Source organism: Carassius auratus, chromosome 1, assembly GCF_003368295.1.
Source record: "Carassius auratus strain Wakin chromosome 1, ASM336829v1, whole genome shotgun sequence".
NCBI lineage: Eukaryota > Metazoa > Chordata > Actinopteri > Cypriniformes > Cyprinidae > Carassius > Carassius auratus.
This window is the reverse complement of record NC_039243.1, coordinates 5947466-5962855: the sequence shown is the minus strand read 5'-3', so window position 1 is coordinate 5962855 and position 15390 is coordinate 5947466. Positions and strand designations below refer to the sequence as shown.

The window sequence follows — 15390 nt, the reverse complement described above, 5'->3', positions numbered from 1 at the left end:
GCAGACTCTGCGCTCCAGTCCACGGCTCTCCAGCGGAGGAGACAGACGAGCAGCAGTCTGTTCGACCCGCTTTGAATATTGACGGATCTAAACCTCACCATCATTCCCCTCCACGCACAGGAGAGCAGCGGAGACGTTTGGTTACACACCACCGCTCGAGCACGAGGATGTGGATCATAAAGTTCATGTTCATTTGGACCTGCTGCTTCGGAGTGAGCGCGGACTTCGATGGCAGGTGAGACCTCAGTTAAACGGGTAGACGACCGAATCAATGTGTTTTGGTGGAGACACGTTTTAGTTTGTTTTTAATAAGAGTAATTTTATGGTTCATTCTTTTATTTTTTAAATGTGACTTTAAAGTAAACTACTTTCTCTGTCAGACAAGGAATCTCTGTCAGTGTTAAGTTGCGTTGTATCATCTTAAGCTAAATACAAAATATCACTATGTTGGACTATTGCTGTGCCTTTAAGAGTAACAGGTTTTGACAGTTTTACAGTTAATTTATTAGAAGCCATTACTACACTTGTATTCAAGGTCAAAACACTAAATGTGTTTATTAGAAAGATAATTTAATGCTGATATTTCTTGAAGCATTCAGTTTTGAATGAGCAGTTGGATGCTGTACAAAATCATGGTAACATGGTTGAGTGTTTAAGTTCATGCCTTAACAAGTTTCATAGATAATGTGATAAAAATCAAGGAGACACTTGTATTTGAAGAGTTCACATTCTTAAAGTAATTATGCTTTGACAGTTTTTTATGAGTAACAGGGTAAATGAATAACAAAACCTAAAATATCTATAGGCATCCTTACCGAGGAAAGTTTTTCCATTCTTAAGCTGATTGTGTACAGAAATGCTCAAGATTTATTTATAAAAAAAAAAAGTCACACTTTGAATTAAAATGAACTGCAGCGCTTTTGAAAGCATAACCGGTTTAAACCCCAGACGCCTCAAGTTTAGTCCTGGTGTGATCAGTTAAATTTAGGATGGGCTTAAAGTTTGTTGTTACTGTGTTGTCAATCAAACGGTAAACTTGTGAACTGCTCTTAAAGATCTTCATGCATGCAAAATGTAATCAGTATGTTTTGAATACATAAATAGATGTTTAAGAATCACTTAAGTCTTCCTCTTGGACTGTCAGCACATGCGTTCCCGGTTGTATCGTGCCCCAACATGTAATTTGAAATATGTAGTGAACAGAAACGTGCCAGAGATTCAGATCTGCTTAAAGCTTCATAGAGATTAAAGAAGATCATATGTCTATGCTCAAAATTAACTATGTACTTCAGTAGATGTACCTCACTATACCTTAAGGCAAGTTTTCTCAGTCCATTCCTGCAAGCCCACCTGCGCTGCACATTTTAGGTGTCTCACTAAACTGACACACAGAGTAGTTCATGAATCCCTCAGCTGGTGAGATGATAGTTGAATTAGATGTGCTAGATAAAAGAGACATTCAAAAGCTTAAAAGAATGGGTTGCTGTAGGGAGATTATTACAGGGCTTCATTGATCTCTCCTGTCATATTGTGTGTTACTGCTTTTAAAGTAAGTTCTAAAGTGCAAACTGTCACCTTATTGTGACTCATCCTTTATTTAACGTGCAATGCTGGATCGCATCATTTATTATGCAATGATTAATTATGTCATTAAAGTATGCATTATTTAAATATGTCTACTCATTAAATATGAACGGTAATACTTCATGTATTAATAAATTATATGTGTGCTGCATGTTAAAGTATATAAAAATTCACATAAAGTCAACACAGAATTGAAACTGGCCCTCTTTGCTTTTTGAATGCACATCTTTGGTCTTAATACAAATCTCTTCTTCTTCTTTTTCTCTTCATGCTGCTCAGCACTGATTTCTGCCCTACAATTTTACTCTTTATAAATGGACAGTAATACATCACCTTATGGAGAAAAAAAGTAGAATTTCAAAAAGCATTTCAACATCATTTATTTACATTGCAAAGCTTCATTAAGTATGCATAGCCTTATTAAGTTAAGTATGCATTGCCTAATTACGGCATGTTTTACAAATGCATAGCCTAATTACGTCATGTATTAAGAATGCATCGCCTAATTTTATCATGCATTAATATGCATCGCCTTATTACATCATTGTTGAAAAAGCATGGCTTCACACTGTTACAGTCAGCCAGTTCCCACATGGTGTTCCCCTGAGAAACCTGCCACCCAAGTTTGGACTTGTGAATGCAACTCCTTCAGTGATCTTTATGGCATATTTTGTCTTCTGCTCTGCTGGGAAGCATTTTGTCCTTTTGGCAAGATCAGCAATAGCTGTCCTTCTAAATGGTCTGGAAATTTATTCACTGGCAGAAGTGCTTTCTGTGGTAATATTCAAGCTTGGTTCTTTTGCTTCTTCATATTTCCCTTATTTATCATTGCCAGTTGCCCAGAGGCAGAGCACAGCTATGATGCGCTTTTACGAACACATCTGCACATAGTTAGGAGGACATTAATAATGGGCTTTTGCTACGACATTACCAGCACTCTTTTAGAGACATAATGAATAATTAATTCATATTTGTTTGTTCGTCTACATTTATCCAAATGACCTTAGCGTGCCCATTAAGTCAAGACTCTGCAATTCATTGTTTTCTAATACATTCAAACTTCTCTGTGTCATCACATACATCATGTGCTTAATGTTTGTGTAACTCACAGACACAATATTGATGCTATTTCTGCAGGGCATGGCTTGCGCTGGCATTTCAGGAGCGGGAGCTGCCCACTGTAATGAACGTGTACATTAACCTGCTGGTGTACGTTATTAATTTCAGTCGTGATGGAGTTTGCTTGTCACCAGGGCCATTATTTGCCAATTTGCCCTGCTTATAAACCTGCTTTATTGTCCTGATCTAAATTCATAAAAGAATAAAGTGCATGAGTGCACTGTGAGGGGCCCATTCATTATCTCCTGGCCCTTAACAGGGGCCGTTAGGCTCCTGTCTAATGGCTTATACTACACCTGAGGAACGACTCGCTGCTAAACCGCCAGCTTGTCATTTGCTGACGTGATAACAGGAGTAATTTATTACAGACAGACTCATTAAAGTGTCCAACTTTTAAAAAAATCTTCCAACACGGGATTTTGGACATTGAGCATTGGGTTTGTAGGACTCACTGGAGTAGGACGTAATATCCTGGCATCCCTAATTGTCCTAATATATTTTGTAACTCCCTCACTTAGGCCCGTCCACACGGAGACGTGTTTCTGTGAATACGCACAAATATTTTATCGGATAGGCGTTTCGTCCATATGGATCCGGCGTGGATAAATTTGAAAACGCCGTCTTTGCGTTTTCGTGTGGATGGCTAATCCATATATTTTATGAAACGATGACGTCATCAGCCCACATCTCCCCCCTAGTCAGACCCCTCTACATCACGTAACAACAACAAAAACATGAACAAAAACTGAACGATTGTCTTTTTATTAACTAACATTAACACTGATTAATAAATGTATTGTTCCATGTTCGTTTGTGTACCACGCGCAAGGTTTATGAGCATAGTCCAAGTCTTCTTCTCTGTTTTTAGTGTATCTCTGTGGCAGAATTACAGCGCCACATACTGGTCTGGCATGTATACTACATCATTATGCGGTTTCGTGTGGATGCGGATATTTCTTGAGATAAAGGAAAAAAAGATCTGATTGGGGTAAGCTCCGTCTCTGTGTGGACGGGGCCTTAGTCTTGGGGTGCTACGCGCCAGTTCAGGGGGTTTAACTTAAATCCACATGTCCGGTTGGCCCTCCTTGTGGTCTTTCAAAGGATTTCATCATCTGAATTGTCTCAAAGAGCAGAATTTGACCCCAGTTCTTCTTTACTTGTCCTCCATCTCCTCTTCATGCAAAATCAAAGGTCAGAGTTGAAACTTTGGCACTTTGGCCTGCATTTCCTCTCTGCTGTGTTTTCATGCTTAATAATGGAAGAAAGTCTAATGTTATTGCATTTAATGTTACAATTCCTATTATTCTCGCTTATCAAAAGAATGCACTTTTCATGATTGTCAATATTTTTCAGAATCTAGTTATGGACTTCCGACCCTATCAGTCAGACTGCTGTCTAACTGAACTACTGACCATCATAAAACTCACATCCGTTGAGAACAGTTGTCTTCAAATGCTCACAAACATCTCAGAAGCCGTGGGAGATTCATAAATCCGTCTCTTCAGCCACAGGAGCATTTATTTTCGGCTGGTACCTGCTGCGTCTGATTGCCGCTTAGCTTGCACTTTGCTTGACTGGTGTGTCAGTCTGCAGAGGCACGTATTCTGTACTGAGGCCGGCGAATGAAGACAGCTCAACTGTCAAGTGCGTGTTTCAAAGGCGCGTGTCTAATTGTCTGGCAGCCTGTGGAGGTGGCGCAGGAATGTGAAGGGTTGTAATTATACCCCACTGAACTTGCACCGAAGCCCGGCTGCATGTCATCATTCATATACATGTGCAGACTCACTACTGAACCACATGAAGAGTGTCATACTGCCGCAGACGAGTAGAAATTTGAATTCTTCATGAATAAACATGTCAGTGCACTGAGATCTACCGGCATCTACCACTCATTTTCGTGACCCGGTTGCCTCGTTTGAGCTGCAGAACTGCATTATGTAGATATTTGTCGTTTGTTTGATCCGCTAATGCCAGACTGAGCTGGAAATTGAAACTGTGTTATAGCTGCATCTTTAACAAGGTGAGGAAAGACGCTTTCTCAGGTGGACGAGGGATTTGTTGTGACAGCCTTGTTACTTTAGTTAGCTCAGTGCCGTTTTATCGCTGGGCGACTCTCTCTCTCTCTCTCTTTCAGTTCTGTGTCTCTTTGGATCGGGCCCAGAGTTTGCAGATTGCTGACTGGCACGCAATCGCTTGTCTCATGTGAGCAAGTGGTGCACACACAGAGATTTGTCTTTCTCTCATTGTCCCGCTCTGGTACAACTTTTCTTTCTTTCTTGCCCGCTTGCTTTTCTGTGTTAAGAGCTGAAGGTTATTATTGTAACTCGGTGTCCTGAAAAGCTCTCCATCAAGCAATCTTTCTGTCCTCCCTGAAAGTCAAATAGTTAGTGGAAATTGAAATTGCAGCCAGTCGAACATATTTTGCTGTTCCAACCATCTGGAGACCAACCATGAATGATAGTATACATTATGAGCCCCCTCTGTCACACTCAGTATTTTACTAGACAGACATTATTTTTTTAATCAGTAATTCCCTCCTAATGGCTGTTATAATAGGGTCACCGTCAACTAAATGCACATAAAATGCTTATAACGGTATTGTTAGAATAGCTTGCAACTTTTAGCTGAGAACAAGTCTAATATTTTTACATTACTGTCAGAGATCTATGCATCAAATCTAACTCTGTATTTTGCCTCGGATCACTTAGCAGATTCTAAATGAAAATTATTGAAAGCTACACAAAATGTGACCACGAGTAAATACGACTTCACTTGCATTTAGAGACAGTTTTTAAGGAAACCTTAGGTCCAAAAGAACAGTATCTATTTTATATATATATATATATATTTATTTAAACATGTCATACTGTCACTTTTGATTAGTTTTATGCATTCTTGTTAAATAAAAGTATTAATTTCTTTCAGAATAACAGAGTTCTAAAGTTTATATCAATATCAGTACATTTGAATTTTGAAGTTTTTTTTTTTCTCTTTTATATACGATAAACAATTGTAATACTATATTGCCTTGTCCAATGTAAAATCTGTTGCAGAAATAACTTGCTTTATAGTAATGTTTCCTATCCTTTGAACCTTTTTCCGACTCTTATGTTCCCATATATAGCCTCATCGGTAAGGTTCAAGTACACCAAAACAGTTCCTCATAAATATGTATGAAAAAAATTATCCTCATAAATGTTTTTGCAATTCATATTTACACTGAATATCCTTTAACATTCTAATTACAAATAAAAAGGCCATTATTACAGAGCACCATGTTGGAAAACATTTAATGCTGTGGGTGAAAATAGACACTAATTAGCATCTCCTCAAACTGAAGCAGCCTCTGTGGTTTTAGTTTGGTATTTGTTATGGAAAAAGAAAAGTGTAAAAAGTTATATTGTGGAGAAATGCGAGTGAAATGACTGAAGATGAATGGTTGGGGGCTTTATGTACATATGTTCTGCTGTGTGTGCCATTCACACAGTTTGACGACAACCTACATATATTATTTGGTTTTCTTTCTTATGTGTATGAAAAAGATAAGTAAAATGCATGTGCACCACTGGAAACTATAGCAGATGAGGTGTAGAGATCCAGTGTCTTGCATGTTTGCAGTCGGTTAGAAGTTATGCATTTTATACATACAGAGGAGATTTTGTGTTAAATGAATTGTTTCAGGTTTATAATCCATTTATAATGGATCGACAGGCAGGAGCCCGGACTCACTGCTGTGTCCTTAAAGGCATTCTGAAATCTCTTCTTCCTCTGCAGGCTACACATGCAAACATTTTCCCTCCAGACTCTCACTCTCATTTAGTGCCACCATCACAATTTCTAATCTGTGCAACATGTGCGCAAAATTCCTAGTCATCTTGATATCTTTGATATTTATCCGTCCGTCTGTCCATTCCTCCATCCATCCATCCGATCTGTCTGTGTCCATTTGTCGAAGTCTGTGATTTTGCCCCATTCTAGCACAATTGTGAGTCATGAGCTAACATCTATTGTTCCCGTTGTCTTATCCATTGCATCAGTCTGCCAGGGAGGATTTATCTCCATGCACAAAGCTACCGTTGTACTCGGTGACACAGGTTCTGCAGATAAGACCACTGCGAGTTATTATTGTGCTCTACCACACCATAGGCAGAAGTTCTCGTATGCTGATGCTGGATACACACAGAGCACAGATAAGTTCAAGTCTGTCTGTTTCCCTGCTGCTTATAGCTAGAGGGAAGTTATGGAAAATAAAGACGAGGTTCTTAGAAGAAGATATGTTACATGACCCAGCAATGTGGGTGAACAAGAGAGATTTTTGGAAAACATCAGTCTTTGGAAACAACAGTGAAGTTTCAATTGATTTTCCATTAAAAATGAAGGTACAGCTGAAGTGCTTTTGAATCGGAGAGTTTCTTGGAAGCGCACACCAGGATTACTGATTTCTCTTTTTCCACCAGCAGCACTCCAAATGTTTTTGCGAAGAAGTAAAACCTTTTAAGGTCTGTGAAAATAAGCAAAAGAGAATGAACACCGGTCAAATGACGTAACGTAAATGGATCATGGGTAATAGATACAGGGAAAGCACGGCACAAAACCTAAAATTAAACCTCTGCTCAATGTACCTGGCTGCATTTAAACAGAGAAGAGAAAGCAGGAGAGAAAAAGAACTGAGCCGGTTATGGTTCCAATATATGTAAAACAATCATATCATATTTATTAGATTTTTTAAAGAAAAACTCAATTTGACTTATTAATTATGGAGCAAGATTGGCTTAAAAAATAATACATTTACAAAACAAAATTCATGAATACACAAGTAAAAGCTCTTTTTTTTTTTTTGCATCTGTTTAATAATATAACAGATTGATCTGAATAAACAGTATGTGCAATTTATGTGTATAAGACAGCAGGCTAACCAGGTAGCTGTATCTGTGTGAAATATACAGTACACAAATACAAATGTGGTTTTGTAGAAATTTTAATCAGATGCTAAAATAAAAAGAGTATCCATTCAAATGTCTTTACATCAAGGACCTGATCATGGAACAATGCACAGTACAAGCACAGCGTTGAGCTTCTTGAATCTGTTCAGGATGGACCTGATTGGTGGGTTAAAAGCTGAATGGAACATCCTCCAAAAAAGGAAGGTCTCAAAAATGCTGCACACAAATTCAAAGCAGTCAACCCACGTCTGACGATTTGCAAATGCAGATTCAACGATCTATACTTAATTATATGTAACATCATTCATAAATGTGTGGTAGAAATTAAGTCAAGAACTTGATATATGCATATTTGTGTAAACATTTTACCTTTATTATGGTAAGAAAAATGCATTTGGGGAAATATTTATGCTTTTTGTTGTGTATTTATGAATTGTGTTTTGAATTTACACATCGGGTTTTGTAAATGTAAATTGTGTTTCTGAATTTTGTTTCGTAAATGTATTGTTTTTGAGGCTGATATGGCTCCATATTTGTTTAACCCTTTACTAAAGCTTCTATGATTCTTCCTTGTCCCGTATATGAGCACGGATTTAAAGTTAATAATGCATGAGATTTATTTCAGTGAATCATCGATAAACTCTTAATTCAAACATTTCAATACAATATACTGCATCATCTTTTAAAAATGCAACAACAACAAAAAAATTGTCATAGCTTTTTAAGTAAGTATTTGAATTAATGGACGGATGGATTGATTGGTGGATGGATGCTTGGATGTGCAGACAGTAATTCTATGGCTAAGTATGCACAATGTTATTCTCTTGCAACTGATTTCTGTGCAGTGATTGGCCAAGGTCTGATCAAACTGTCTCCTGACAGGTGGCCCAGGCAGATGGCCTCGTCCAATGGGCTGTGTCGGTACGGCAACCGCATCGACTGCTGCTGGGGGTGGACACGTGTCTCCTGGGGCCAGTGCCAGCGTGAGTAACTGCTGCTATAGGGGTGAACAGTGCTATGGGGGGCCAGCTTAGGGTGCTTCTAGACTTCCATGATGCTGGTAACCTTCTTTTAGCCACTTTGCAACAGCACAGCAAGTCACCAGTTGCCATATTTGAAATACATTTGATTCGCTTAATAAACAAAATTGAACAAAACCTCTGTGGACAATACTCTGTCCTAAGTTTGGCATAATGTTTTATTTGCTGGATCCGTTTGATTCCACCACATACTATATAATGAATCGGTGACTTGTATGCCCTTACTGAAGTGGTTGCTGCAAGGTCAGGTCACATGGCTGAAAATAAGCAAGACTCCTGGGACATAATGTTTCTGAATTGCATGCTAACAAACTGGGTTAGCCGTATGAAAATAAATGCAAGCTTTCCGCATTGTCTTTGAGATTTTCCTAATGACACCTAATATTATGTGGTTCAGTCATTTGGAATAATTAATAGCTACAATTCCTGCAAGATTCTTTTGAAGTCTAAAAAACACATGGAAGTCCATTCATGTATTTTAAAAAGCAGACTTTTTACAGACTTAAAAAAAAAAAATTTCTGTTTTTTTTTTTTTTAAGTGCTGTTCAATAATAGAAAAGCTTAGAAAGTAAAAATAAATAAGATAAAGTAAGCAAGTATTAAAAACATAAAATAATGACATTATTATTATTATTATTATTAACCAAAATGCAGATAAAAATGTCAACATCAGTAATAAGAAGAATAATTGCTGTTGTCATTTTTTTAAATTCCATTATTATTATTATTTGAGCTTTCTTGTTGTTGTCATTTTAATTTTGATATTATTATTATTATTATATAAAAGTTTCATTTGGTTGTTTATGATTGCATTACCCATACAGTAATGGCCTTACTGTATGCTAGTGGTGTGGATTTGGCCAGATCTGTAATGTAAGATCACTGAAGAGAAGTGCATTCATCTCACACTAGAAGTGATGAGACCTCTCAGATCTTCCACCTCATTAATCACATAATGATGTTCAAGTACGGATTAGCTCATTTTATTGCGTTATCATGGAATCAGAGGATGTGCTTCCCTCGCTCATATTAATAGCATCTCATGCTTCATTTATCAGCTTCCATATGTTCGCTGCAAATCTAAAAATGATACAGCATGCTTCTGAACGAATGTTTGACTGTAGCACCAAATGGAAGCAGCCTAGTGATGATTCAGGGCTATTCCGTGATGCATGATGATATTAGCGGGACAGTGTATTGGGCAGCCTGACAAATGTGGGATTCTCTGCATGGCTTGTGCACTTGATAGACCAGCTGTTGCCTTTGTTTATCTGGGGTTCACATGCTGAGGGGCTCCAAAAGCTAATGCTTCTATGCTTGTAGACTGCCAACATTTTGACCACATTTTGTAACATGAAGCAATGTGTTCTTTGTGTGACTGTGTGCGGATGTGTGCAGATGTCTCTCACACTTCACATGGCAGAGGTACGCCTTTGTACATTTTGTATTCTTTGCTCAACAAAGACTGTATTATATGAGTATGCTTGACACAGAGGGCTGAGAACTGTAATTGGAAGTAAATAAATATACACAACGGACGGCAAACCGACTGATTCTGTCCTCAATCACGGACGGCAAGGCTGTCAGCGGTTGAACTTGCAATTTCGTCAGAGAATAGAATGTGCGCGGGGGGGGGCGTTAAGGGCTCCATCATTACTGATTACGGGATCGCTGCATCTCACATCTTTGATGAAATTGCTGTGGTTTGTTTCGGCCGGTGATCATACGGGGTTAAGATACACATTGAGAATGAAGGCCATAATGAATGCATCCCCGAACACAGACTCCTCTGGGAAAGTGAAGTGCTTGGCTCTGAAATGCTTTTCAGATATTCATCCAGTCATATCTGGCTCCATTCACACCTCAATGACAGGAACATGAAGCTGCAATATTTGACTTTCTCAAAACAGCTGGTTTAGGGGGCGGCCCTCAGCTTTGTGGACTGAATTGATGATTAAGATTAAACCGCGCACAGCCGAAATTAGATTCCCCACTCATAAAACCCTAATCATCTAGAGTTAACAAGATCTCAAGCTGAGGATGAATTTTGATGAAGTTCCTTTACGAGGCAGCGCGACGGCTCAGTGCGAGATTGGAATCCTGTTTGGTGAAATATCTCAAGGGAAGAGGTGTCAGGACATCTAGGACTGTAATCTCGCTCTCATTCTCTCTTGAAAAGCTAGATTTTAAAGGAACGTTCTGTGTTCAATACAAGTTAAGCTCTATCAATAGCTTTCGTGGAATAATGTGGATTACCACAGAGGATCGTTTCTACTCTTGCCTCAGTTAAAAAAAAAGACAAGGACAGTGAGTCTACATTCATATATGTACATTACCGGTTTAAAAGTTTGGGGTCAAAATTATCATTTTGTTTCAAGAAATGTATATTTTTATTCAGTAAGGATGCATTAAATTGATCAAAAGTGACAGTGAAGAGATTTCAGTTGCAGAAGTTTTCTTTTTCAAATTAATTATTATTGTTGTTTTTTAGAACATTTTATTTTTACTTCGCATGATATATTTGTAATAGAGTAATTTACTGCCATTGATTTTTGAAAGTTATATCAAGTCTTTCAACTTTGCTGTAAAGCCGTTAAAACTGATATTTTCGACATGAAACACACTGATAATTTAATTGATCCACCCACCCAGAAAAGTAATCCCAAATCAAAACGGGTTAATTTGTGTCAGTGCTCATACCTTTCTGAATGCTGACCAGTTTCACTTGCATTCAAAATGCATCACTGTAACTGAGATTTGAGAGGGAAGAATGTGGTTTATCTGAACACCCTTTATAACAGACAAGGCAAGGCAGGTTTATTTATATAGCACATTTCATACACAATGGTAATTCAAAGCGCTTTACATAAAAGCGAACAAGTGAAAAAAATCGCAGCAATAAAACAAGAAATTTAAAAACATTGAAAATTATTTAAAATTGATTTTAAAAGTTTCAAATTAATTTAAAACAGTTAAGAATAGAAAATGATTATACATAAAATATAGTGCAATCAGTTCGGACATTGCACAGTGCTCATTTAATAAATGCACAGCTAAACAGATGAGTTTTAAGTCTAGATTTAAATGTGACTTCACACATCTGATCTCTTCTTAAAGCTGATTACAACTGCGGGAGGCATAATAACTAAAAGCAGAATCCCCTTGTTTTGTGTGAACCCTTGGCATTTTTAACTGACTTGATCCTAATGATCTGAGTGGTCTGTTAGGTTTATATTCAGTGAACATATCTTCTATATATTTTGGTCCTAGGCCATTGAGTGAAATGAGTAAAACTACTTTAAAATCAATCCTAAATGTAACTGGAAGCCAGTGTAAGGACCTGAGGACTGGTGTGATATGCTCAGATTTTCTGGTTCTAGTCAGAATCCTGGCAGCAGCGTTCTGGATGAGCTGCAGCTGTCTAATGGTCTTTTTGGGAAGGCCAGTGAGGAGCCCATTACAATAGTCCACCCTGCTGGTGATAAAGGCATGAAGTTTCTCCAAGTCGACTGGAAACAAAACATCTAATTCTTGCAATGTTTTTTAGATGATAGTATGCTGATTTAGTTACTGCTTTGACATGACTACTGAAACCAAGGTCTGTCTCCAGAATCACACCAAGATTCCTGACTAGATTTTTAGTTGTTTGATCCCTAGAGTCAAGGTATGCATTCACCTTGAAAACTTCAACTTTGTTTCCAAATGCAATGACTTCGGTTTTTCCTTGTTTAACTGAAGAAAATTCAGGCACATCTAACTGTTAATTTCATCAAAGCATTGGCAGAGGGAGTCAGTGGGGCTGTAGTCATTTGGAGATAAGGCTAGGTAAATGTGTTTATCATCAGCATAGCTGTGATAGGCAATTTGGTTCTTTCTCATTATTTGACTTAGTGGGAGCATATACAGGCTAGACAAAAGCGGTTCAAGGATTGAACCTTGTGGGACTCCGCATGCCATGGACATCCACCTAGACTTATGCTCTCCTATACTCACCCTTCTAAATATGACCTGATCAGGGGTTCTCCACTTTCCTGCAGAGTTTAGCTCCAACCTTGATCAAACTCACCTGTCTGTAACACTCTAGTGAGACCTGCCAGAATATGGTAATCATCCAGTAACTTGGTATATATCAAAGTACTTAAAGCATCAGTTATATTGACGTAATTGGCCCTCATGAGGACCAGTGAGGTCAGGCAGGACAAGGTGTGTGAAAGTATCAGAGAACAGGATTTAAGAATTGAACATCTGCAACACTACAGTATACTGTTCCTAAGCTGCTCCTAAAATACCAACTCAGCAAAGTATTACTCAAATGTTTGAGCATCAGTGGCTCGTAGGGGAATGTGTGTTAGGCTGACCTGACTGAGGAACTGTAAAGAAAGCTTTGTTACAGAGGCAGTCTGTCCTGGGCCAGAGAATAGAGGAACTAGAGGAGTGGAACTCAGTTTTTTGGACCAATGAATCCAGCTTTGCAGAACAAAAACTTTGGAAACAGTTTGAGCATTGTTGAACAGTGCTTTGATTTAGTGTTTTGTTCTTTGCAACACATTTAACGAATTATATGAAATATGTACTCTATATGTGTCTGAACATTAAGAACATAAGATTTTTGGGGTTGGTCTTTTTTTTTTTTTTTAGAAATCTCTAATGCTCACAAGCATTTCAAAAACATAAAAAATAAATGTTATTACAATTTAAAATAACTGTATTCTATTTTAATTTCTTTCTAAATGTAATCTATTGCTGTTATGCAAAGCTGAATATTCAGTGTCACATGATCCTTCAGAAATCAGTCTTATATGCAGATGAAAATTATTACAATTATAATAATATATATATATATATATATATATATATATATATATATATATATATTTTAGCATTCTTTGGTGAATGTAAATAATGTATATATAATAAAAATCAAATTAATCAGGAAAAATTTAATTGTAATGTATTTAATACTTACCATGAATATGAGAACATTTAATAATATAATTCTTATCACCATGTGAAATGTGAGAGACATTAGGCTGTGTGTATGTGTGTATTGTATGTGTGTTGCATTTTTAATGCTTGTCCATCATCAGCATGGCTCCCATGTAATGTTTTTATCTCACATTTAGACCAAGCTTCTTTTTTTTTTTTCCTTTTTTTTTGGCTGTTTGTTTTGCAGCTCCCTACGTCTTAACCCGCAGAGTATTCGCGATGAGGTGCCAACCCCAAGGTTAGCACCACATCATATTTCCTTTGCAATCATCTTGCCTGAGCGTCATTCAGACCATGCATCCACTGAATCCCTAGTTCCCGTTTATTTATAGTCCCCCACACGTGCTTCTCCTTTGAGAATATTCTGATATCCTGTGAACATTTCACACCTGCTCCTGCTACCATTTGAATATCTGGACCCTCTAGGATATTTGGATGTCACTGTTTACATTCACTTACTTGTTTGCTCCCCCACGTAAACCTCAAAGGATCTCAGATCAAGAGTGTTTTCGGCCAATATAACACTTTTATTTAGAGCAGAGTAGAGAGAGGACAGGAAATGGAGAATGGAAGCAGGAATTTTTGCAAGCCAAATTTAAACTTGCATCACCCATACCACAGATAAATGTCATCCATCTATTTTTTGGGGGAAACTTAGATGGATAACACATGACCCAATTTTTTTTATATATAAATGCATATTGTGAATAAAAATTATATTATATATATAAAAAAGTATGAGTGAATTATATATGTATTGCACACACGTTTACATACAATTGATTTAGACATGTCTATACAACCTTTTTATTTTTATGTCTGTTTACATTTATTTATTTATTTATTTGCATTTTAGGATGGGAATTGTAATGATTTTATATATAAAATCTATTAGTCGTTAAAATAAGTTATTTATTTATTAATTTATTCATTGATTATTAACTTTTATAGAATCATCTATATGTGTCTAAACAAAGTCAACATTTCAAATCACTCAAATATCTTAAGGTGACACTACAGGTCTGGCACAAAACACTAAGCCAGGGCTTTGCAAAGTTTATTGATTTTTCCTGCGCTGAAAAAAATCATTATAAGCCTTTCACATTCTTAGTGCGACTTATTCATAATTGGATTTTCTAAACATTCACCAATTCCGCTTTCTGCCGTATCTCTTTGAAGCTGCCATCCGCTCTTGTGTCATCAGAGCGCATGGACTGATAGGTATGCCATGCCAAGTATGAAGGTCTCCAGGGATGGAGGAGCACATGTGCTGAGCGTTTTGCAGCCAGCGGGACCTCTTGATGTGGTTTGTCAATAACGGGTACTTCCCTTGGCCCATTTGGCCTGTGGTTTGTGTTCAAAGTGCCGGCATTACCTAAACCCGACCACAGCAGATAGGTTTCTCTTTAAAGCCCCTTCCTTAAGCTCTTCATTCGTCAGCACTTAAAAATATAACCAATGCCTGTGATCACACAACGTCCCACCTGGATTAATCCAAGATTTCATCACATTTGATAACTGTCTGGCCGGCGAGATAAGGCAGCCGCCCGGAAAAACTCTCAATGTCAGAGAACTCTTTCCTCATTTGTCTCCTGCCATCTTAAGCTTTACCACCAAATTAGCGTCTGTTCGTCCTTTTGTGTTTTAACCTTAGGGTTTGATCTTACTGTTGAGTAATAACACAGGTTAAAAGTGTGGTGAATATGTACCTCTGATTA

At 37.6% G+C, this 15390-nt stretch overlaps 1 protein-coding gene across 5 annotated transcripts in view; it reads left to right on the top strand.

Annotated features, from left to right (window-relative positions):
* The window catches only part of LOC113044517 (nephronectin-like), a 38147-nt gene continuing 22757 nt past the window's right edge, over positions 1–15390 (top strand). For 3 of the 5 annotated variants that reach the window (XM_026204921.1, XM_026204779.1, XM_026204704.1), the window contains exons 1-2: positions 2–235; positions 8529–8629. In XM_026204921.1, the coding sequence (XP_026060706.1) occupies positions 168–235; positions 8529–8629 (169 nt within the window). In that variant the 5' untranslated portion in view covers positions 2–167. Of the gene's footprint in view, positions 236–8528; positions 8630–13859; positions 13911–15390 lie in introns of all 5 variants that reach the window. The other 2 variants (XM_026204618.1, XM_026204858.1) reach the window with 2 other exon arrangements.